General features: G+C 37.6%; 1 protein-coding gene across 3 annotated transcripts in view; it reads right to left on the minus strand.

Moving 5' to 3' along the window:
* The window catches only part of LOC150084856 (muscle-specific protein 300 kDa-like), a 1257473-nt gene that overhangs the window by 119756 nt on the left and 1113121 nt on the right, over positions 1 to 24596 (minus strand). For all 3 annotated transcript variants that reach the window (XM_090376651.1, XM_090376652.1, XM_090376650.1), the window contains 2 exons: positions 22889 to 23212; positions 9559 to 9762 (listed from right to left, as the gene is read on the minus strand). In XM_090376651.1, coding sequence (XP_090232777.1) covers positions 9559 to 9762; positions 22889 to 23212 — 528 coding nt within the window. The remainder of the gene's footprint in view (positions 1 to 9558; positions 9763 to 22888; positions 23213 to 24596) is intronic.

The raw sequence follows: 24596 nt of genomic DNA on the forward strand, positions 1-24596 counted from the left end.
AGGATGGCTAATACAAGTAGGTATCTCCAAGAGTGAGGATAAACATGTTCCTGAAAAATTCTGTTAAAAAATATTAGAAGAGTTTATAAAGCAGTATCATTTAAGTGTTTTAGCAAAATATAAACTATACCATCAGAGCCAGCTGCACTATTGGGTGCTCTGTTAAGAGATTCCTTTAACTCAGATATTGTAAAAGGCTGATTATATGGAAGAGAGAGACCGGTGTTGAAATTTAACTTCAGCCACTTTAATTCTTTAGAATGGAGCATCATATGAATTTGCTGCTGAAATTTTGGCAAAAGCTTCAGCAAAAGCATTTGCTATGTCTTCGGGGAAGATAGTTGCTGTCCATTACTGATCAATGTAGGGGAGGGTGACAATGGATATTTGCCGTTCAGATTCTAGATTTTCCTCCAGATTAATCTAGTATCGGTGTTTTTGTGATAGTGGAAGCATTTTGTGATAGTTATGGAAGTTGATAGCCTAAATAAATTTAAGGCTCAGCTGGACAGGTATTTCGAATGAACGGAGGGGTGAAATGGGAGTGGTTTTTTTTTTTTTTTTTTTGGCTGATGCTGCATAAGCTTGCTTTCTTGCATCATATGCCTCTACTAATGCTAATGCAAACTGTATCCAGGAATCTTTTTTAGCTTTCCTTCTTATTTTTCGTTCTTTAGCATTAAGTTTCTTATAATTTATAAGGTTAATAGTAGCAGGATGCTTGGGGAAAATATTCCAAGCTTCATTCTTTTTTTTTCTTCCTCTATTACATTCATCATTCCACCAGTAGTTTTTGTGCCTGCGTGGACGAGTCGACAACTGAGGAATAGTTTTATCAGCTCCTGCTAGTATCTGTGTAGTGACATGGTCAGCGGCTTCATTTATTGACAGATTCTGAATGACATGTTTATCTAAAGCAGTGCTTAAGGAAAACCTTGTCCAGTTTTCCTTAGAGAATTTCCATCTTCTGCGAGTTTCCGGATAGGTGGAGACAGTTTGGAATCTACAAATAATAGGAAGGTGATTGCTATTATGTGGATTATCCAATACTGCCCAATATATACTTGGGTACAGAGCAGGGGAGCAGATAGACAAATCTACAGCAGAGGTATTTTCTGTGGGAAAATGCACGTATGTGCACCGGTGTTCAGCAGAGTTAGATTGTGTGTGTCCTGTAATGTTTCTATTAGTTGCCCTCTTTTATCCATATGTAGACTTCCCCATAATGGATGGTGTCCATTAAAGTCACCCATCAAACAAATAGGAGGTGATATCTGGGTAAGGAGCTCATCAAAGTCTCTGGGGTATATACGTTTGGTTCAATGGAAGATAAATAGATATAAGAGAAAAAATGATTCCAATTTCTATTCTTACAGCAACAACTTCTAAATTAGTTTTTAAGGGGATTTGCCTAGATGGATTAGTAATGGATACAAAAACTGCTACACCTCCATGGGCTGCAGTTGCTGAATTCCTGTCATGCTTGTACAAAGTATATTTTCTTTACTGAAGAGGCCACTTGTGGAATTAAATAAGTTTCCTATAAAAAAATGCCTGCTGGATTGAAATCTTGGATTAGGTCATAAAGTTTATCTGTATTAGTATGTAGTCCTCGACAATTCAATTGTAAAATGCACTTCATTATTTAGTTTTAGTATCCAGTTGCTTTTTAGAGGCAAGTAGACTCATAGCCGTCTATTTTAATTTTAGCTTTTTTAGGAAAGGAAGGCCGTTCAGTGTCCATATCTTCTTAGGCATAAATTTCTAATATAGGTTCTTCTTGAGTTTTGTTATCTATATCCATTTCTGCAGTATTAATTTGGCTCTTAGTAGAAGATTCAGCTTTTGCCATCCTGGCCTCACTTTGCGACATGATGTCACTAGTAGACAGGATGGAAATTGGAATATTACAATTCTAGTCTCTGTTGTTTTACTTCAAAGATGGTTGAGGAACTGAGAGCTGAGCTCTAGCCCATTCAGCAAGCGATATGTTAGGCGGAACTGAGTCACTGGTTTGTGTAGCAACCGAACAATATTTCTTGGTAACATCTGCATATGTATGTGCAGGAGTATCTTTCAGTATTTGTTGTCTCGCTTCCTGATAAGTCACTTTATTTTCAACTTTACATTTCATTTCTGTATTTTTATCCCAAGTTTCTATAGCTTGCAATTTTTAGAATATGCAGGGTGATCTTCCTTGCAATTAGGGCAAACTCAAGATGTTGCAGTACAGTACAGTCTGTTTGAGTGTGATCCTGGGATCCACATTTTGGGTTTGTATTGTGTTTCTTCGACATGTAGTCTGAGAGTGTCCAAAGTTCTGACACTTATAACACCGTATTGGAATATAGGGGTGGATATAGCAATATAGATAACCAGCTCTAACAGTATTTGGTAAGTTTGGAGTAGTGAACGTGAGTATTACACTATAGATTGCCATCCCCATGAGTCAGAATTCTCTTAGCTTGTATTGACCTTTGGATCTTTCAGTTCTTGCACAAGCTCCTCTTTTGTTACATTCAACAGATCCCACTTAGAGATAACACCTTTGGAACTATTTAGGGTGGTGTGGGGAGAAATTTTAACAAGAATTCACCAAATGTTGTATGCTTTAAGAACAGTTCTGAATGTGTGGACTGTGTCATCTCAATGAGTAAATCCCCTGACTGTATTCTTTTGACCATTTTAGGTGATCCAGCAGCATTTTCTAGGAATCTCTGTATTATAAATGGAGAGTCTGCTCACTAGTTGACTACTTAAAGAATGGATAATGAGGAAAGTTGGATACTCTGGTTGGTGATTATCTTTTTTTTAAGCACTTATTTTGCACATTTCCTTGATCCAATTTATGCCAATCTGTGGTATTTGAGTTTGAAGGCTCTAATGCTGGATAATTTTCTTTATCCATGTCAGCTCCTTTTTTGCCCTGGGGGGGGGGGTTAGTTGTTCCACCCAGGTTACCGGCCCTGCTACGGGGCAGCAGGAGCAGTGCCACTTGTGGCCAAGCGTAGGAGTTAGTAAAGTTAGTAAACTAATAAAGAATAAAGAAAAAGGTATTTTCCTTTTCCTGGCTCTCTTTTTATATTTTTAGAGCTATGATCTGATTGAGGACCTGAGAGGGCATAGATTCAAATTGAGAAAAGACAGTTCTAGAATAGATTTGTGGAATTTTGCCTTTAGCCAGTGAGTAGTTGATTGCTGGAACAGATTTCCACCTGTTGTTGTGAAAGGTGATAGCTTAAAAAAATTATGGCTGAACTAGGCAAACATTTGGAGTGACCGGATGGGTGAAATGGGAAAGTTTTTTCTTTTTTTTTTTTTGGCTGATGCTGTATAAGCTTGCTTTCTTGCATCATATGCCTCAACTAATGCTAATGCCTTATAAAATGAAGTAAAACAAGTTAAACATCAGTCACCCCAGAAAAATCATTCTAGGAATCACAGTAGAAATAGCACAGAAGATCGACTGGCCTCAAGATTCGTTTGGCATTCGGGGCCTCACAATGTTGATGGAAGTGTTTCTATATTTGATAGAATGCACATGAAAGTAGTAGCCAGTGTTAACTTCAAACATGCACCTTGTAAGTAGTCTGTATAGCACAGCTAAAGTCAAGATAAATAAAAGCTTGTTTGTTATTGTTTAATTTTATTTCAGTGTTTAGAATACATACTTATACAGAAAAACTGTTTAAAGTGTCAATTTGGGAATAAATGGTCTCAAATAAAATTTTTCAATTTAAGAAACATTCAACAACAACAGACACCACCTTTCCCTATTAATAATTAAAATTCAGGGTTTACTGTAATTTAGACAAATTTCTGTAATTTTAATATGTTTATGGAGAACAGGAAATGCAATAGGTAAAGTTTAATGAGTTGGACTGAATAAACTAAATGCTGGTGGCATCCCTATTCTTTTTTGGACAATACACATTAGGGAACATAAAATGAAAAAGAATGGCTGCAGTACAGACATGTGAAAATTTGCTTTCAGCTATAGTATAATTTATTGTTGAAACAAACTTCCATCCTTGATGTTGTGGTAGTGAGTAGTTTTAATAAATTTAAGGAAGGATTAGATAGATTATTAGAGGGGATGGACAGATGACGTTTTTTTATGATGCTGCATAATTCCACTATTAATACTAATACCAATTGAGAATAAAAAAGACCTAGGAGAATTTTACAGTCTTACACGAAGTTCTGGTAATTATCTGCTGTATTTTTTTTTTTTTTTTTGGCTGATGCTGCATAAGCTTGCTTTCTTGCATCATATGCCTCTACTAATGCTAATGCTATTGCCTTGAAATTCCTCACACTTCTTTGGAAATCCTTAGAAAGACTAAACTATTATTTGCAAGCCCTCTCAAGTTACTAAAGATCTTCTCCAACTATAAGGTCAGATGGAAAATAGGACAAGCAAATTTAATTTTTAATTTTAAATCTTTAATATTTTTTATATTTATAATTTTACATTCAATAAATATATTTCTACATATTTAATAAATTTAAAAATGTAAACGGTTTTTACATGTAATCTTAAATTCAGCAGTACATGCACAAAGATTTAATATTAAAACTATAATACAATATAAAACCTTATAACATAAAATAAAATGCATTACATTTCCATAAAAAAGAAGTAATAAATTAAGAAACTTTTTGTACCCATATAAGCTATACTTTAGGAGTAAAATAGCATAAAATCTGCCAGATCATAGAAGTGCAAATGCATAATTGGAATGTGAACTAAATCTCAAGAACTTTTTAATTATGGCTATCAGCTACAAAGATCATAATACTAGTCAGAATATCCCAGCTTGAATATCATATAACAACTTTTTATTCTTGCTATCATATCCAAATGTAAAATGTTATTTAATATGCAATGGATTCTAAAAATTTTTTTAATATAAAAGTATGATGAAATTAATTTGGTTTAATATGTTAATCATTGAACAGTTGATTATTACAATATTTTTTGTGTGAAATTATGTTGTTGTTGTTATTATTGTTATTTTTGGTGCAAGGGCTGTTCAGGCCATATTGCACCTATCAGTGATGTGGAAGATACTCATGATGACTGTTTTGAGAACATATAAGATAAATGATCATATAAGTTTATCCGTTTGATAAATGAGAAAAATTCTGCGGGGTTAGCATCGTTACCTATGATATGACAGAGCTTCAAAGATTCTTTAAGATTAGGAAGAAAACCGAATAAGAGTTGCCGGGCATGCGAGTATAAGGTGCGTCCAACAAGAATGTGCTTCATTGTGAGTTGAGAACTGCAGCGTGTACACTGAGGAAGATCATTGCCTGTGAGGAGAAATGGGTGAGTAATGTGACTGTGACCAACTCATGCTCTGGCTAGAATTACTTCTTCCTTTCTGTTTTCCCGGAAGCTAGAGGCTCATAACTGTGGATCTGGTTTTATTTGAAAGAGCTTATTATCTGTTTTAGTTTGCCATATAAGTATCCATTGTTCCTTACATTCTTTGTATATTAGATTTGTAGTCAGCATATGGAACAAGAGAACATGATGAATCTGAATTAGAAGGATGTTTGGTGGCATAGTCTGCACATTCATTTCCAGATATCCCAGTGTGGCCTGGGATCTAGCAAAAGATGACTACTAGCTGGCGTTCCTGAGTATGTATTAACATACATCTTATTGTTTTTATTAAAGGATTCTTTGGTGAGGAGGTGTTTTGTAAGGCTATAAGTGTACTCTTTGAGTCTGTATATATTATACTCTTTTTGATGGACAGATGGAGAATATTTTTAGGGGAAAGCTTGAAGGCAACTAACTCAGCTGTATAATTGCTACATTCAGTGGGAAGAGATACAGGGATGGTGTTAAAAGGGAAAACTGCTATAGCACCTGCAGACTTTGTCCATTAGTATATATTTTTGTAAAAGGAGGATAATTCTCTGTGTGAGCAGTATGGAGTTGTTGTATATTGATATTTGCAAGGGAATGTTTTTCCCAGTTTAGGAAGTAATTGTCACAGGATGGTATAATATAGGACCGTGGGGGGGGAGTGAACAGTTTGGATCATGGAGGACTTTTTCGAGGTGTACATTCCAAGTTTCTGATAATACCTGTAATCTGATACCAGTAGGCTGAACTGCACTGGGTTTATTTCTATAGAACATTTTAAACAATTTGGCCTATAATTTATTAAGTATAGGCCAAATTGGATGGGTAGGCATGTTTTGAATTTTAGCTGCATAATTCAGAAGTAACACCTTTCTTCTGAGACAGAGTGGAACTTCATGGGCTTCAATATAAAGGCTTTGTACTGGCGATGTTCTATATGCTCCTGTAGCAATCCTGAGGGCAGAATGTTGAATAGGTGCAAGGCATGTTAGCACGCTCTCCCTGGCAGAGTCATACACTGAGGCACCATAATCAAGACGAGACCTAATTAGAGTTCTATACAATTGAAGCAGGGTATAGGGGCCTGCACCCCAGATTGTTGAAGAAAGAACTCTGAGTACAAATTTGTATATTAATTTTTTTCTGGCAAGTAGTCCGCATATATCTGACATGTTCTAAGAAATTAAGCTTGCTATCAAAAATCAGACCGAGAAGGTGAATACTTTTCATGACTGAGATAGGATGAATTGTTAAGTGAAGCTCTGGGTCAGGATGCACCTTTCGTTTGTTACAAAAATGAATGACACTAGATTTCTGATGTGATAGTCGGTATCCATTCTGTGTCATCTATAGCTCAATATTGTTAAGTGAGATTTGTAATTGCCTTTCAATGAAGTTCATATTCTGTGAACTGCAGGAAACAGTCGTGAAATTATGTAATAATTTCACACAAAATTTGTAATTATTTAATTTGAAATTAGGTAATAATTTCACACAAAAGTAAGAAAGCAAACCCTTAGCCATAATTATGAGAGCATCCTTAGATTCAGGGGAGGTCCCCATGGGCTAGAAATGTGCAAATGTATCCTTGATTCACAAAGGGGGTTCAAAGGGTGACACAAATAATTATAGACCTGTTAGTTTAACTTCTATTCCGAGGAAAATATTATGGAGTCACTGGTTAAAGAAGCATTGCAGGATCATCTAGACAAGACTGCAGTAATAGATCAGACATAGCATGGGTCATGGGTTTGTTTAGGGAAAGTCTTGGCTGACAAATTAGATTGTATACTATGATGTGTTCACAAAGGAACTGGATGCAAAAAATTATTTCGATATCATATACTTGGATTTCAGAACACTTTTGATACTGTTGCACATGGAAGACTGCTGTACAAATTGGAGGAGTATGGCATTAAGGGCAAGTTGCTACAATGGATAAAGGGATGGCTAAGTGGGAGACAGCAGAGAGTGGTAATAAATGGACACTGCTCTACGTGGACTAATGTTATTAGTGGAGTCCCTCAGGGTCCGGTGCTGGGCTCATTGTTGTTTTGTATATTTATCAATGATATTGATGAAGGTAAATCAGGCTTAATGTCCAAGTTTGCAGATGATACAAAGGTTGGCAGGGTTGTTAACAACATTAAAGACAGTATGCTACTGCACCAAGATCTAGAAAAGTTAAGCAGATGGGATGAGAAGTGGCAAGTGAAGTTTAACATCGACAAATGCAAAGTACTGCATATGGGTAGCAGTAACACAAGAGAAACGTACCAACTGTATGGTACTACACTCAGGGAAGTGGAGAATGAAAAAGACCTGGGGGTAATTGTGCAGTCAGATATGAAGTTCTCTGAGCAGTGCAGATGGGCTGCCAGAGGAGGTCATGGAGTCTAGTCAATGATATTGTTTGTTTGTTTGTTTTATTTAGTTGTTGGCGCATCGGCTTCTGTGGCCATAATGCACCTCCCAAGGTTTTTGCAGTACTGTGATCCAAGCCCGAGGCGGGATTCGAACCCGCGACCTTTGAGTTGCCAGGCAGGCACTTTACCCACCCGGCTAGCCCGGTCGGCAGTCAATGGTATACAGGGTGATTCACTACCAGTGCGACAAACTTGCAGGAGGTGTAGGAGGCACAAAGACGAATCGGAATCACATAGCATTGCAGGGTCCGAAATGCCTTCGTCGTGCAGTAGAGGACATTGAACGGGAGGTCGCATGAACAGCGATCCCACTGGAAGTCAGCATTTGCGAACCGGTTCCCGAGGCAGTAGGATGGACGAGTATTCAAACGTTGAACTGGCCGACATGCACCTCGCATATGGAGCTGCAGACTGTAACGGGTGCGCCTCTCTGCACTTGTACCAGGAACGTTTCCCGCACAGGTGTGCTCCTCATTATACGATTAAAATCGTATGATGAGAAGGTTACGTGAGACTGGTTGTTTCACGAGAGCGAATGATGAGGACGCCAGACAATGAGGAAAATGTCCTACGTCTTGCAGAAGGCAATCCGAGTATGAGTACTCCAGCAAAAGGCCAACGATTGGGTATTTCCCAATCCACTTTATGGAGGATACTGTCAACAAACCAAATGAGTTCATACCATTTGCAACGCATCCAATCATTGGAGCCTGCGGATTATCCACTCCGGAGGACTTTTGCTACTTGGTTTCTTCAACAGAAACGGTTCGCAAATGCTGACTTCCAGCGGGATCGCTGTTCACGCGACCTCCCGTTCAACATCCTCTACCGCATGACGAAGGCATTTCGGACCCTGCAATGCTATGTGATTCCAATTCGTCTTTGTGCCCCCTACATCTCCTGCAAGTTTGTCGCACTGGTAGTGAATCACCCTGTATAAGAATTTTGCTAGCAGAGACAATTAGGTGATTATCCCTTTGTATAAGGCAATGTTCAGGCCACACCTTGAGTTAGTTAGTTATTTGGTTTTTAGGAGCATTAGCAACTAAGGCCATATTGCTCCGGGATATGCGGTGGTTATTCCGTGACCTTTCCGCATCCTCCGTATTTGGTGGTGACGGGTTCGAACCCCGGTCTAATCAAGAAGCATGTGCTACGCACTGCTGCTCCTTCCCACCTGGCTACGGAGGCGCCCACAACTTGAGTACCGCATACAGGTCTGGAGGTCACATTTTAAGAAGGATGTAGAGTTGCTAGAACAAGTACAAAGGCAACAAGATTGGTGAGAGGAACAAAGGGGTGCTCTTATGAAGAAAGGTTTAAGTTCTGCAAATTGCAGCATCTGAAGACTAGGCACCTGCGAGGTGATCTGATTGATGTGTATAAGGCCTTGAATGGTTTGAGCACGCTGAATGCTGATGGGATTCTTCCGCTTGCTCAGATTAAGAACCTGAGGGGGCATAGATTCAAATTGAAGAACGACAGTTGTAGAATAGATGTGTGGAAGTTTGTCTTTAGCCAGCGGGTAGTTGATTGCTGGAACAGACTTCCATCTCTTATTGAAGTTGATAGCTTAAATAAATTTAAGGTTGAACTAGACAAACATTTGAAGTGACCGAATGGGTGAAATGGGAAGGTTTTTTTTTTTTTTTTTTGGCTGATGCTATAAGCTTGCTTTCTTGCATCATATGCCTCAACTAATGCTAATGCTAATTCTGAAAATTTATATTCTCATATTTTTAGACGTACCTGTTTAAAATGCTCTAGATGTGTACTTTCAGATGTAAACTGTAGGAGCCTTAAATAAATTTCTTGCCAGTACTCATGAATTTCTTTCTTTCCTGTTTTTACAACAGCAGAATCATTAGATTCACTATTTTTCATTAAATAATTAGCCTTTTCTTCAAATACTTTTAATTCTGTTTTATGCCTTTCAAAGGATAGGAATATCTCCTAATACCACAAAAAAAAAAAAAAAAAAAAGTTAAATAAAGTTATAATATTATTCAGATTTACAATAAAATTTAAATAATTATATATTAACAATCAAGAAAATGCAGAAATAGATTCATATGAAAATGTGGAGGTACGATTAAACATTAAATTTTTCAAATTAAAATTTGGATGGAGTGAGCTTATGTGAAATGTTAGAGAGATTGGTTACTTTTATAACTGATAAAATAATTATATAATAAATTAAACTATATAATATCGGTGTAAATACACCATAGTTTACCCATAAGTAGTGTAAAGGCATCCTTTGATTTTATCTCATATTGTGGCTACCTTCAACAACAAGATACCAGGTATTGCACTATTTCGAATAAACAACGCTTCTCTAATAGAGCAGACTACTGTTATTTATTCTCAGTGGGTACCACCACACCCAGACGGCACCATTTTGGAGCATGTTGACTCACTTATCGGTGGGCGGGCAGGTACCGTGGTAATGCAAACATGCCATCACGGTTGCGAAGTTAATTTCACAATATGAGAGATGCCAAATGGTGTAGGTAATAATATTTTGAAGACTAAATGCACAAGGCATAACATGTTATGGGTTGAATTTAACTATATAATACTTGTGTAGATACACCATAGTTTACCCATAAATTTAACTACATAAGTAGTGTAAAGGCATCGTTTGATTTTATCTCATATTGTGGCTACGTGGTGGTGCCCACTGAGAATAAATAACAGTAGTCTCCTCTATTAGAGAAGCGTTGTTTATTCGAATTAGTGCAATACCTGGTATCTCGTTGTGGTAGCCACATTATGAGATAAAATCAAACGATGCCTTTACTACTTATGTAGTTAAACTTATGGGTAAACTGTGGTGTATTTACACCAATATTATATAGTTAAATTCAACTCATAACATATTATGCCTTGCACATTTAGTCTTCAAAATAATAAATTAAAAGAAACACTACTGAAATAGTCATATCTTCAAGTTTCCACTCCCCTTTGAGCAGATGTGGTCCTAGGTTTTTTGGCACCCCCAGGCAGAAATGCATTTGGCACCCTTTTGATACTTTTATTAAATGTTATTTGTAAAATAATAAGAGAAGTTTACCTCGATATAGTACGTAGAACACTTCCGTATGATAAATTGAGTGTTATCGTGTTAAATTGATTTTTAATTATTTTTTAAATTATTTGTTACTCTAATGTAAGTTTTGCGATTTTTTCGTTTTAATTTCTGGAAAGTATCATATGGAAGTGTTCTACGTACTATATTGAGGTAAACTTCTCTTATTATTTTATAAATATTGATATCAACGTAGAATGTATTGAGCTCTGGTTCATACTATTAAATGTTATTATAATAAACATTTTGAATTTTGGCACCCCCGGGTCCTGCTTACCGTGTTCCACCAGCCTTACCCTTGAGTTTCAAAATGTTGACGTTTGTGCTGTAACATTTGCAGTTTTGAAAACAGAATCACAAGTTGGGAATGCTAAGTCATGCTATGGTTTTGCATATATATGATAATAGTGAAAAGATGATTTAATATCACTTTTAGAAAAGATCCTCTGTGCAAAGACTAAATTCATAAGTAATACAAATTGTTTGAGGAGACCAGTAACATTTGCAAATTATCCATTTGCAAATTGGGAAGCAACAATTGCTTGGCAGCTCAGGTGAATGTGGTTTACCAGTGCAAGTCAAGAAAATTCACTTGCAAGGCTTCCTGAACACATGGCATTTAACTTTTTACAAAATTTTTCATAAGTAATAGATTCATATCACACAAAGTCTGGATTGGATTGGATTTTTCTGGCGTATTAGCAGCAGTGGCTATTATGCACCAAGACAAAGGTAAAAATAGATTCTGGTAACTTTGAAAGAGATTACCTGGTCAAAAGATTAGGTATAAGTTTAAAAGGTGGTATATATTCTAAAAATATAAAGCTTATTTTATATACATATATATAAATTAGTAAGCTGTAAAAAACTAAAAACAGCTGACATCTTGTCATTGTCAGATAAAATCTGGCTGAGTGCATAAGGCTCAGTCAGATGATTAAAAGTGGTAAAGCACATATTATTAAAATCTGGGCATTCAATTAAAATATGTTTCAGGAATAAAACTGTATCACAGGACTCGCACATCAGGAGGGTCATCAGCCCTCAGCAAGAAAGAATGTGTCAGATGACTGTGTCCTATGCGGGTCCGAGCAAGAACAACTTCCTCCTTACGATTCCTGCGCAGACTAGACTGCCACAGTTCAATTACAGGCTTTATCTGATGTAATTTATTTGTAGTCTCTACTCCATGAATCATGACATTGGGCGTGTATCTTCTGGTGTATTACTTGCCTGTAGTCTGTATAGGGGACTGACAGGCAACAATTATTAGTAAGAATTGCTCATTTGGCTGCGGTGTCAGCCAAATAATTTCGCCTAATTCTAATGTGGCTAGGAATCCAGCAGAAGCAGATATCGTATTCACGTTCATGGAGAGAGCGGATCTTCTGGTGAACTTGAGACAGAACTGCATGAGGATTATATCTCACCGATAATAAAGCCTGTAAGACACTCAAAGCATCAGAATATAAAATGAACCATTGGTGCAGGTATTCGCTAATGTGGTCCAGGGCTAACTCAATAGCGAGCAGCTCTGCAGTTAATATGCTGCATTCAGGGATAGAATCTGCTCTGATATGGTGGTGTCCGGAAAGACAGCAGCAGCAATAGATTCTACATATGATTCCAACTTCGAGCCGTCTGAAGCTGATGCGGTCAGTTTACACAGACGAATGTTCAGCTTGGTGCGTTGATAGACAACTTGGTGTGCAGGTAGACAGACGATGGAGTATCTAACTTTCTCCAGTTTTTAAGGGAAAAGTTGCACGTTGGAATGTGAGCATGCCAGGGTGGAATGGGCTGCTTTGGTGTTTGGACAACTTTGTCTACCTTGATTTCAAGTTCCCTAAGTAGCTCTTGGACACGAATACCAAAAGGCCGATTGGCAGTCTGATGGACGTTGTATAAACTTTCCCATCGTGGTTCAAAAACTGATGGCCAAGTAGGATGGTCTAGCAGGGATTTCAGTTTGAAAGCATACTTTAGAGACAACTACTTACGTTGAAGCAATAATGGTGGTCCATGTGCTTTAACGTATTGGCTCTGGACGGGAGATGTTCGACATGCTCCAGTAGTGAGACAGATAGCTTGATGATGAATAGGGTCCAGTCATCAAAGTACACTGCTTCTGGCTGACACGTACACTTTGGATCCATAGTCTAGTTTTGATCGTACCAGTGCATAATAAATGTGTAACAGGGTGCATCAGTCCGCACCCCAAAGTGTAGAGGAGAGACAGCGGAGAATATTTAGGCCTCTTATGGGCACTTGGTACGGAGTTGATGGATGTGTTTCAGAAAGGTCAACTTTTTATGAAATATGAGTCCCAAGAATTTTCAGGATGAAGATTATGCTTACGACAAAAGTGTACTCAAATGGTCTTCGGCAGCTAGAACCTGAATCCATTACCAAGTGCCAGGAATTAAGGTGATTAATGGCTTGTTGCAGTTGTCTTTCAATAACCCTCATGTTGCATGACTGACAAAATATACTAAAGTCATCAACATAGAGGGCACTGTTTACAATTGGAGGAAGTTGATCTGTGATAGCGTTTACTTTGATGCCAAAAAGCGTGTTGTTGTTGTTGTTATTTGGCTTAACGACCCAAAGGCTACTGAGGCCAAATTGTGTCTGCTCATAGTTTATTTAGTTGAAATATACCGCTGTAGATGTTAAATACTCCTATATAGGCCAATACATTTTAAATAGATTACAAGTTCTTTTATGTTTGCTTCATTTCCCAGGATATGAGTTAAATCATGTGAGAGGTTCAACCTAGAGACCGATTGAAAAGTGTTTGACCGTATGATTGAATATAAGGGACAATCAAAGAGGAAATGCCTAACAGTAAGTTGACTGTCACAGGATGAACACTGGGGTGGATCTTCTCCTAGTAGCAGGAACAGATGGGTATGATGAGTGTGTCTAATTCTGAGTCTTGCCAGTACCACTTCCTCTTGTCTGTTTTGTTGAAAGCCTGAGAGCTACAGCTTTGGTTCTTGCTTTATCTGGTAAAGTTTATTGTTGGTGTTACTTTTCCAGATCTGTGAACTGTTGTCGTCACTTGCTTTGCGACTTATAATCAATGTAAGGAACCTGAGGATGTTCTGGGACAGCTGGTTGAGGATGTTTAGCTGCGAGGTCCGCACTTTCATTTCCCGGAATACCAGAATGGCCAGGGATCCAGCAAAAACTAATTGATTGATTGATTGGACACACTGCAGGAAAATAGCTGAGAATGAATGTGTTTCAAGGTAGGATGAGAAGATGAGAAATTCTTCCTTATGGCAGAAACAGCACTGAGTGAGTAAGTGTAAATTATAGCAAGTGAGATGGAAAGTTCAATAATTTTACTAAGTGCTAATTTGATGGCATATAATTTGGCTGTGAAGACATGGCAGACTAATGGTAGTGAGGCAGTAACTGTTAGAGAAGGAAAAACTGCAGCAGCACCAACCGTACTGGCTGTTTTGGATTCGTCAGTATAGACTTTACAGGCATGGGAGTTCAGAGCAGTGTGAGCTAAGTGCAACTGCCTGATATTAAAGGAAGGAAGGTATTCTTTCCCCTTCTCCAGAAAATGTGTATCATAGGAGGAAGAAACGTATGTCCGAGGTGGAACAGGTGTAGTTGTGTCCTGAAAAATATCGCTTAAATTAATATTCCAACTCTGAGAAAGCTCTTTAATCCTCAGTGAAACAGGTCTGTTTTCATTTGGCTTGCTGTCATATAACAAATCCCACCGAGTATTATAATTCCCTCTCACCCAACTGGGGTGAGATGGAAGACTCTGGATCTTAGCAGCGTAGTGAAGCAGTAATGATTTCCTACGAAGATGTAATGGAGGATCATGTGCTTCGATATAAAGACTCTGGATTGAAGAAGTCCTAAAAGTGCCCAATGCAGTCCTGAGAGCACTGTGCTAGACAATATTTAGACGTTATAAAGTAGTGCTCCTGGCAGAGTCATAGACCTGACAACAATAATCTAGCCATGAATGGATTAAAGTTCTATAAAGATGCAGTAGAGTATACCGATCAGCACCCATGACATAGCCAAGACTGATCGCAGTATATTCAGATGCTTTAGTCATATATTTCTTAAATGAGAGATGTGAGCTTGGAAGTTCAGCTTGCTATCTAATGTCATTCCAAGGAATTTAACGGTACTTACAAGTGGGATTGGAATATTGTTTATTTGTAGTTCCGGATTGAGATGGAGAGCTCGTTTCTTGCAAAAGTGGGTGAGAGTGCATTTCTTTTCTGATAGTCTGTAGCCATTCCGTGAAGACCACGATTGTATTTTGGTAATGGCAAGCTGGAGCTGCCATTCAATGGTTCATACTTTGAGACTAACAAGAAATTGTAAGGTCTTCTGCGTACATGTAAGTTTCAACGGTTTTTTGGATATCTCGTGTTATGCTGCTAACTTGGATTGAAAATAGTGTTGGACTAAGTATTGATCCCTGCGGGACTCCTCCTTCCTGAATGTGAGATGCAGAGAGGAGAGTACATTTTTATATTGGACCTGAAAAGAACGCAATTGCAGAAAATTTTGAATTATTTTCGGCAAATGGCCCCCAAGCCCCAAGTGGTAAAGTTCCATAATAATCCCATGACGCCATGTAGTGTCAAATGCCTTTTCAAGATCTAGGCTGACCATGACTAGATGTTGTTGCATGACAAAGGCATTGCGGATATGAGATTCAGCTTTGATAAGCACGTCTAGCGTTGACCTGTTCTTCCGAAATCCATACCGATGGTCTGGAAGGAGATTCTCTGACTCCAGGATGTACGTGAGTCTTGTATGAATCATCCTTTCAAAAATTTTCCCTACGCAGCTCGTAAGAGATATTGGCCTATAATTTTGAACCAGGGTAGGATCTTTGCCTGGTTTTGGTATGGCAATAATGAACGAATGGCGCGGGGAAGAAGGATAGACATTTTCAGAGAAGATCCGATTCTAGAAAATCAACAGGGTACACAAGTCCTCTTCATGTAAATGCTTTAGCATAATGTAATGAACACCATCTGGCCCTGAAGCACTGTTATGAGATCTATTTAATGATTCTTTCAGTTCTATTAATGTAAAGGGTTGGTACAGAAAAGAGTGGTGCATTGAGAAGTTAATTTTATACTGTTCTGCACGATTTTTAATGCTCTGGAAGGAGGATGCATAGGAAGCAGAAGCAGAGATGGTGGCAAAAGATTCTGCTAATGCATTGGCAACTTCTTCGGGCATAGAGATGTCTTTTCCTTTCTAGTTAATTAGAGGAGAGGGCATCCGAACAAATTTGCCATTTAGTGCCTGTATCCTTCTCCAGATGATCCGTGCGTCAGTGTCTTTTGTGATGGTTGATGCAAAAGCAATCCACGAATTGCATTTTGCTTTCCTTCTAATTTGTCTTGTTTTTGCTTTAAGCCTTTTATAAGCAATTAAGTTAGTGGTAGTAGGACACTTCTGAAAATCATTCCATGCACGGTTTTTATCTTGTTTGGCAATAGAACACACTGCATTCCACCAGTGATTTCAGTGAGCACGAAATGTCTTGGATTTTGGAACGAAATCATTTGTCGCAATCAGAACTGATTGGTGATATAAGTAGTTACATCATCAATATGTTTCTGTTGGACATAAATTCTGTTTAAGAGGGTTTGGGCAGAATAACCATCCCAGTTCGCCTTACTAAACTTCCAATTGGATCGTTGGTTAGGATTTTGAGTTACCGCTGTTTCTATTGAGCAAATAATTGGAAAGTGGTCACTGTTAAAGGGATCGGATAATACCGACCATGTCAGGATTGGAAAGATGGATGGAGAGCAAATTGACAAGTCAACTGCAGAAGTAGATCCTGTAGGTAGGTGGATGTAAGTAGGAGATCCAGTGTTTAGTAAATTAAGATCAATATTTATTCATAAATTCTTCAATTAATTTGCCTCTTCTGTCCATTGTAGCGGACCCCCAAAATGGATGGTGTCCATTGAAGTCACCGAAAAGACAAATTGGAGTTGGGAGTTGTGTAATGAGACTATCAAGTTCTGAATGGGGAAGAGGAAGAGATGGTGGAATATAAACGGTAACAAGAGTAACTGATGTAACAACTGCAATATGAGTAGCCACAGCTTCTAGATTTGTTATTAAAGGGATCGGTTTGGATGGCACGTTAGAATTTACCAGAATGGCTACTCCTCCACGTGCAGGAGACTCTGCATTTCTATCTCGTCTATACATCATATAATTGGAGAATTTTGGTGAAACTTGGGGTGCAGGAATGTTTCCTGTAGGCATACAGCTATAGGGTTGAATTGAGTTATTAAATCTCTTAGGTTATCAGAATGGCTACTTAGTCCTCTGCAATTCCACGGTATGATGTTATGCATTATTTAAGTTTATTTGAGGATGATTCATCTGGCTGTTTTTTGGATGCGGGGAATTTTTTCCGGTCTATTTTTGGGAATGTGGAGCGATCAGTATCCATAGTGTCACTGGTATGCAATTCTAGGATGGGTTGCTCATAATCTGGGTGTACATCTACTTCCATACTGTTTGTTTGAGGTTCAGCTTTCTTACAATCTTTAGTGGTTTTCATTCTTTCAGTATCCTGTGAAACTTTTTGAGTATCAACCGGGATACTAATTGGAGTGTTTGTGGCTTCACTACTTTTAGGAGTATCTTTTCTGGAGGCTGATAAGGTTTCTTTAACCCAATTTGCCAAAGAGGTGTTCGGTGCTATTGACACGTATGTTTCAGTTGCAGTTGAAAGATAGCTTCGGGTGCGAGATGCATAAGATTGACCCGGCATGGTGGACATAATTTGTCTGCGTGCTTCAGGATTTGTTACTTTATGTTCTATTTTGTATCTCTGAATTTTTTTTCCGGTTTTCCACATATTGCATGATTTAGAAAATGCAGGATGACTTCCTTTGCAGTTGGGACACACGGGGGTTGAGGCTGAGCAATCTGCTTGTGTATGGTCTTTAGAGCCACATATAGGACAGATGGCATCACCTCTGCATGCCTGCTGAGAATGGCCATATTTCTGGTATTTAAAACAGCGAAGAGGATTCAGGATGTACGGCTGAATCCGGCAGTTTAAATAGCCAGCTTTAACAGTGGATGGCAAATCAGGAGTGCTGAAGGTTAAAATGATGGATTGAGTTGGCGCGAGATTGCCATCTTTTTTAATCAATGCGCTTCGCACTGATTACCTTCTGATTACTAAGTTCGTGGACTAACTCCTCCTCAGACACTGAAAGCATGTCCCACTCTGTAATGATGCCTTTCGATGAATTTAAAGTATTGTGGGGAGTAACAGATACTGGCAACCCACCAAATGTTTTTGTATTTAATAGCCACTTGGTGCCTCCGTAGCCAGGTGGGCAGGAGCAGCAGTGTGTAGCACGCGCTTCTTGATTAGACCGGGGTTCGAGCCCGTCGCCACCAAATACGGAGGATGCGGAAAGGTCAGGGAATGACCACCGCATATCCCCGGAGCAATATGGCCTCAGTTGCTAATGCTCCTAAAAACCAAATAACAAAGAAACAAACAATAGCCACTCAGAATGTTTGGTGGTGGCTGTTTCAACCAGGAGGTCTCCTGATTGTAGTCTCATCACCATTTTTGGTGATCCTGCAATCGATTCCAAATATTTTTGGATCATAAATGGTGATAGCTTGCTCACAGGCCGAGTAGACAGAGAGTGTATCACCAGAAAGTTAGGGAGGTTTTGACACTCTACTTCTCTTCTAAGTCTTTTAGGTTGGTTTGAGTCACTATCATTGGACATTTCTGACCTTGAGCTTGATGGCTCTAAAGGAGGAAAATTATTTAAGTCCATCTTTGCTCCTTTTAGCCCCGGGAGAGTAACTTTCTTCTCCCAGGTTACCAGCCCCGCCACGTGGAGGAAGGAGCTGTGCCACCAGTGACCAAGCGGTTGAGGACGTTAGTTGGGTTAGCATGGATTAAATAAATATATATGTATAAGAAAAGAAAGGTGAATTTCCTTTCTTACTTGAAAGCTCTTAAGTAAAGAATCACTTGAGTAAAACAAGAAGAAAGACACTCTAAAATAAATATAACTTATTCGCTGAGTAAGAGCACTCTATATATGGCACAAAAAATCACAAGGTCACTATCGCTCGGCACTCAGGGCCCCAAAAAGCGTGCTTAATACTGATCCTTGCAGTACCTTCTCCTCTTGGCAAAAAGAGCGAGAGAGTGAAGATCCCACACGAACTTGGAAAGAATGATTGGCTAAAACGTTTTTAATAAAAATGGGCAGGTGCCCTCTGAGACTGAGGTTATGCAAATCTTTTAGGATGCCAAATCTCCAAGTAGTGTCATACACTTTCTCCATATCAAAGAATATAGACACCAAATGTTCATGTTTTAGGAAAGCATCCCGGATGGATGTTTCCAATCTAATAAGATGGTCCAGAGTGGACCGGTTCCTTTGGAAGCCACATGGATGTTGGAGAGAAGGGCATTTGATTCTAATTACCAAATTAAACAAAAATTAACCATTCTCTCTAGGATTTTGCACAGACAGCTAGTCAGAGCAATAGGATGATAATTAGTTGTGATTTTAGGATCCTTTCCTGGCTTGGCAAAGGCAAGAACAACTGCCATGTGCCAGGCATCAGGAAATTGCCCTTCAATAAAGATTCTGTTATATAGAAGGAGCATGTGATCCATAGATTTTGGTGAAAGATGCTTAATCATTTCATAGTGGATGCCATCTGGTCCAACAGCACTTGCCTTGGAGAGAATGAGAGCTCTTTTCAGTTCCTTATAGTGAATGGCCCGTTGTAGAGATAAAAGCCCTTAGATGTATAATTAAGTGCCTGTTTTTTCGATTTTATGTTTCAGGACCAGGAACTCTGGGGAATACGAAGATGTTGCAGAGATGTTGGAGAATGTTTCCCCAAGAGAATTGGCTATTGCAGTTGGATCTGCAATAGTGCATCCATTGTAATCTAGGATTGAGGAAGAGTGAGATATATATATTTTCCCTTCATTTTCCGGATTTTATCCCAGACCAACTTAGTACTAGTGGACTGAGTAATTGATGACATAAAACAGATCCACGATTCCTTTTGACTCTGATAGCGGATATAACGTGCTTTGGTTCTTTGAAAGTATAACGTACTTTGAAAGTTACTTTGTGACTTCTATACTGAAAAAACAATGCTGCCTGCTGTTAATAAATGAATGAATATAAGCATCAATAAAAATAAACTTCGTTTTTCAGTTTGTTTATATGAAGTATAAAAGGATTGTAGTACAGCAGGAAAACAAATTTTATAATCAGAAACGCTGACAGTTTCCATATTGGATTTGATGAAAAAAAAAAAAAAATGCCTTTATATTGAATATAAACATCAATTTAGAATTTCAGATCATTTATATGAAGTACAAATAATGGCAGTACAGTAAATGAGCCAGCACACAGGGAAACAAATTTCATAATAGGAAATGCTGACAATTGGGCCAGTTGAGACATTAGATTTGAAAAAGAAAAAAAAATAAGGCTGCCTATGATAAATAACTGAATATAAACAAATAGAGATTTAGTTTTTCAGATTCTTTACACAAAGTATAAATAGATGCCATACAGTGGGAAAACAAATTTCATAATTCGAAATTTCAAAGTTTGCTGCACCACAACAACTGACTGAAAGTGGACTAAAAAAAACAGTATTGCCTGCACTTAACAGTGGAATATAAACATCAATGAACACGGATTTAGCTTTTCAGATTGTTTATACAAAGTGTAAATAGATGATTGTAAGTAAAATAATTGTGCCAGCACAATGAAAAAATTCCATAATCAGAAATGCTGATGGGTGTGCTGGACATGACATTGGACTGGAAGTGCAATGTAAGACTGTAAAGGATTAATATAATTGGATAGATTTCATCAGCCCTGGGTGCCTTGTTCACTTTTAACTGAAACAATTTCTCTTCCAGCTTACTTTTGGTTGTAAAACCTCTTTACATGTGAATGTAGATGCAAAATATTTATTGCTTTTCAGTAGCCTGTACAGGATCATCAATGGTTATGTCATTTATATCAAGTGGATCAATATGGTTAATCTTTTTCCTTCAAGTATTAACATAAGAAAAAAAAATTTTTTCTCCTTTTCTTTGAACTTTTAGCCTAATACTTCTCATAATCTGTTTTAAATATGTTGCCTGATTCAATGAGTAATTTAATTGCAGACTAATTTACAGTTACTGTAAGATTCCATGTGTCCTGACAACAAAGAAGGGAACATCTGACTACCAACTGTTTCTAATGGAAAATTTTCTAAGGCATTTTCTGGTCTACAGCTATTTAACAACAGATTTCAAAAATGGTAGCCAGCTTTACACAATACATATCAAATATTGCTTATAAACAGCAGAAAGTCTTTTACAATGCATTTACTGTATGTACCTTCTGGCTATTACACACCCTTATTTGATGCATTCCATCTCTCCTGCCACATGGTGAGCAGCATACTCACAGTTCCTTCCATGTTTGTTGATGGTGTCTTCTAAGAGAAGCTGGTTCTCTCAAAAAATTACAAACGACATTTTTTTTCTTACTACACACCGATTCTCAGCTAAGTTGTCTTATTTGAGTATTTTCACTAGATGAAACTGTCACTGTGGTCTTGAGGAAAGCTGGGAGCATATACTGTACCACAGTGATCATTAAGTAGGTCTTCAAAAGGCATTTCATGATACCTGTTTAGTGGAACAGTGGAATGTGAACTGGTGTCTGGACCAAAGAGATTCTTGGCTTTCCAAATGTTTTAACTTTGGTTTTCAGAAGGCAGTGGCTGCTCTCAGCTTATGAAGACATCCGAAGTGATATTTAATGTTATTAGAAAATCATTTTGTTGAAGTTTTTGGATGGATGAGGCAGATCATTTCTCAACTTTTGGTGAAGCTGGACAAGAGGTGACATAATTCTGTTATAGGTTGTTATGGACCTTCAGTTAGAGTCTTTCTACAAGCTAATTCAGAGATCTGCAGTTCTGTCTGTAGATGGGCTTCTTTGTTTTCCATCTGCACAGTATCTGTGTCATTGGATGCCTACTAGTGTTGAGATTACTGGTACTACTATATGTGTGCATCTCTTAGTTGTTATTTGGTTTTTAGGAGCATTAGCAACTAAGCCCATATTGCTCCATGCATCTCTTAGAAGAAAAAGAAGAGAATATTTAATAACATTAGCAGAAACAGACAGGATGTAGCATCGTTCGGTTCATTTATGGTGTGTGTGTGTGTGTGTGTGTGTGTGTGTGTCTGATTCTCCTTACTATGCAGTGCTTGTTTGGACTTGCTACACTCCCTTGCCACTATATATATATAACTGATAATTAAAAAATAATAATAATACACAAGCCAGTATATATATACTGTATATATGTTTTTTTGAGCACTGGACTTCTATTTCATTGGTGTGTCCGATTCCTGGAGCTGGATCTGATTATCATTCTGTGGAAATGGACTATTTTCTAATGGACTTGCACTTTTTTTAACTACACTCTACTAGACTTTGATATTACTTTTTTTCTCTCTTTTTTTTAAGCTGATTCTGCATTGCAGTTTTAAACAGTGGGATTTCACTTATATTATTGCACAGAACAATCAACTTGGCCCAGCTCCACAGGACAGGATGGCAACTAGGGACTAGCAGTTTGTTGCAGCTGTTGCCTAAGCTAAGGAACCAATCATTTGACATGAACAATACATGTCTCCACATTATAATACTGGGAAACTACTACATTTATTGGTTTATCTGATATCTTTAAATATTACATGTTCACCCTGGAACTGCAAACAACATAAATAAATATATATACTTCCTAGGTAATATGATACCATTTTGTTATCATTAAATAGAAATATATTACTACAAAGAAAAGGCAGCTGCTATAAAAAGTGGCAAAAAAATGTTTGTGCCAGTTTTCACACAAAATACTTATTTTCCATACCTGAATTTTCTGAGCTTTCATGACTAAACAATCTTCAGTAGACAAGTGTTCCAATTCAGTCAATTCTATATTTATTTCTGTTAACCACAAAAGCAGATGCTCTTTTATGCTCTCATATTCTTTCCAGGTTTCTAATATATGTTGAAGCTGTTGAATTATGTGGCCAACGTCTTTATACAAGGTGTCCCAAAGATTACTAGCTGCCTGAATTTTGGTTTTAAGAATGCCAAGTGAATCTATATGTCCTTCGGGAGCTAATTTTCGGTATTGCTTGTGAACAGCTTCTAGTAAGGTTATTCTGTCTTGAAATGAATGGTAAAGATCCTAAAACAGGTATTAAAAATATATTAGCAAGAAAAAGTATTAAAAGTGTTATAAAAAAAAAGTATTATAAATATGAATAAAATGTAATAAGTATTAATGTCATGTTAAAACTTATTTTCATGGGCTCAGCAGGAACCTTGCAATAATTAAAGCTACTTTCAACAAAATACCAATAAATTTTAGCAGCCTGTTTATTTATACTAGGGCAGCATACAGTAGAATGCAGCAATGTAAGTGTTATAAATAATACAAATAACTCTACTTCGGGAACTAATATTTAAAGGCTTATCAGAAGACTAAGTGGTATTTATTTATTATCTTCCCACCAATGACATCACTACTCTAACCATTACTGGAATTAAACTTTTGTAAGAACTACTAAAGGTAAATATATGCAAATATATATATATATATATATATATATGCACAAATATACATGGAGGGAAGATAACTAACTATTGTACTGTGGCAGGAGGATAATAGACAAGTACCAATTAAGCAAATACAAGTAACTGAAAAATATCTAATTGCATTATATGTACAACATGGTAATAGTGAATTGTTCGGGGTTAGCTTGTGGAATGTTTGTGGCTTGAGTGCACTGAGTTTGGTGCAGGATGGTGTTCCGGAGCCATTTGCAGGGTCCACTCATCACACCACCATGAGCTAATACCAGCTAATCAAACCTTGGCTGTCAAACTAAGGGTGCATGCAACAGTCTTAGTTTGACAACCAATGTGTGAGGAGCTGTTAATGGCTTATACAGTCAAGTGTGGAAGTATGGTGGTTTCACCACTTGTCACCCATTTGGAGAGGTCTGGATTCGATTCCCATCAACGACTGGAGAAATTACTAAAGTCTGCTCCAATTAAGCCTGTAGTTAGCCAATCTCGAATGGAGGGAGTAGAATTTTTTCCTCAGTTATTTTTTGGTTTATCAGCACATACAACATGCAAATCAGCCGTGAACAGTATATGGATATAAGTTAAACTTGGGAGCTGTTAAATATAATAATAATTATTTGTATATATATGCACACACACACACACACACACACACACACACACACACACACACACACACACACACACACACACACATTATATATATATATATATATATATATATATACAGTAATACCCCGAAGTTACGCGATAGGAGGGGTCCGACAAAAATCGCATAAGTCGGGGTACAACTTTGCATATAAATAAACATAAATTTTGTTTAATTGGGACCAAGGACTAACAAAAACACTAGTTTAGAAGAAAAATATTTAATAAAATTGCAGTTCTTTATACATATTAATACAAAATATGTATTAAAAAAATAAATGAGTTATGTAAAAAAGTTATTTCGATGTCGATGGCTTCATAAAATCTAACAA

Source organism: Mastigoproctus giganteus, chromosome 6, assembly GCF_048544385.1.
Source record: "Mastigoproctus giganteus isolate SK-2022 chromosome 6, ASM4854438v1, whole genome shotgun sequence".
Classification (NCBI taxonomy): domain Eukaryota; kingdom Metazoa; phylum Arthropoda; class Arachnida; order Uropygi; family Thelyphonidae; genus Mastigoproctus; species Mastigoproctus giganteus.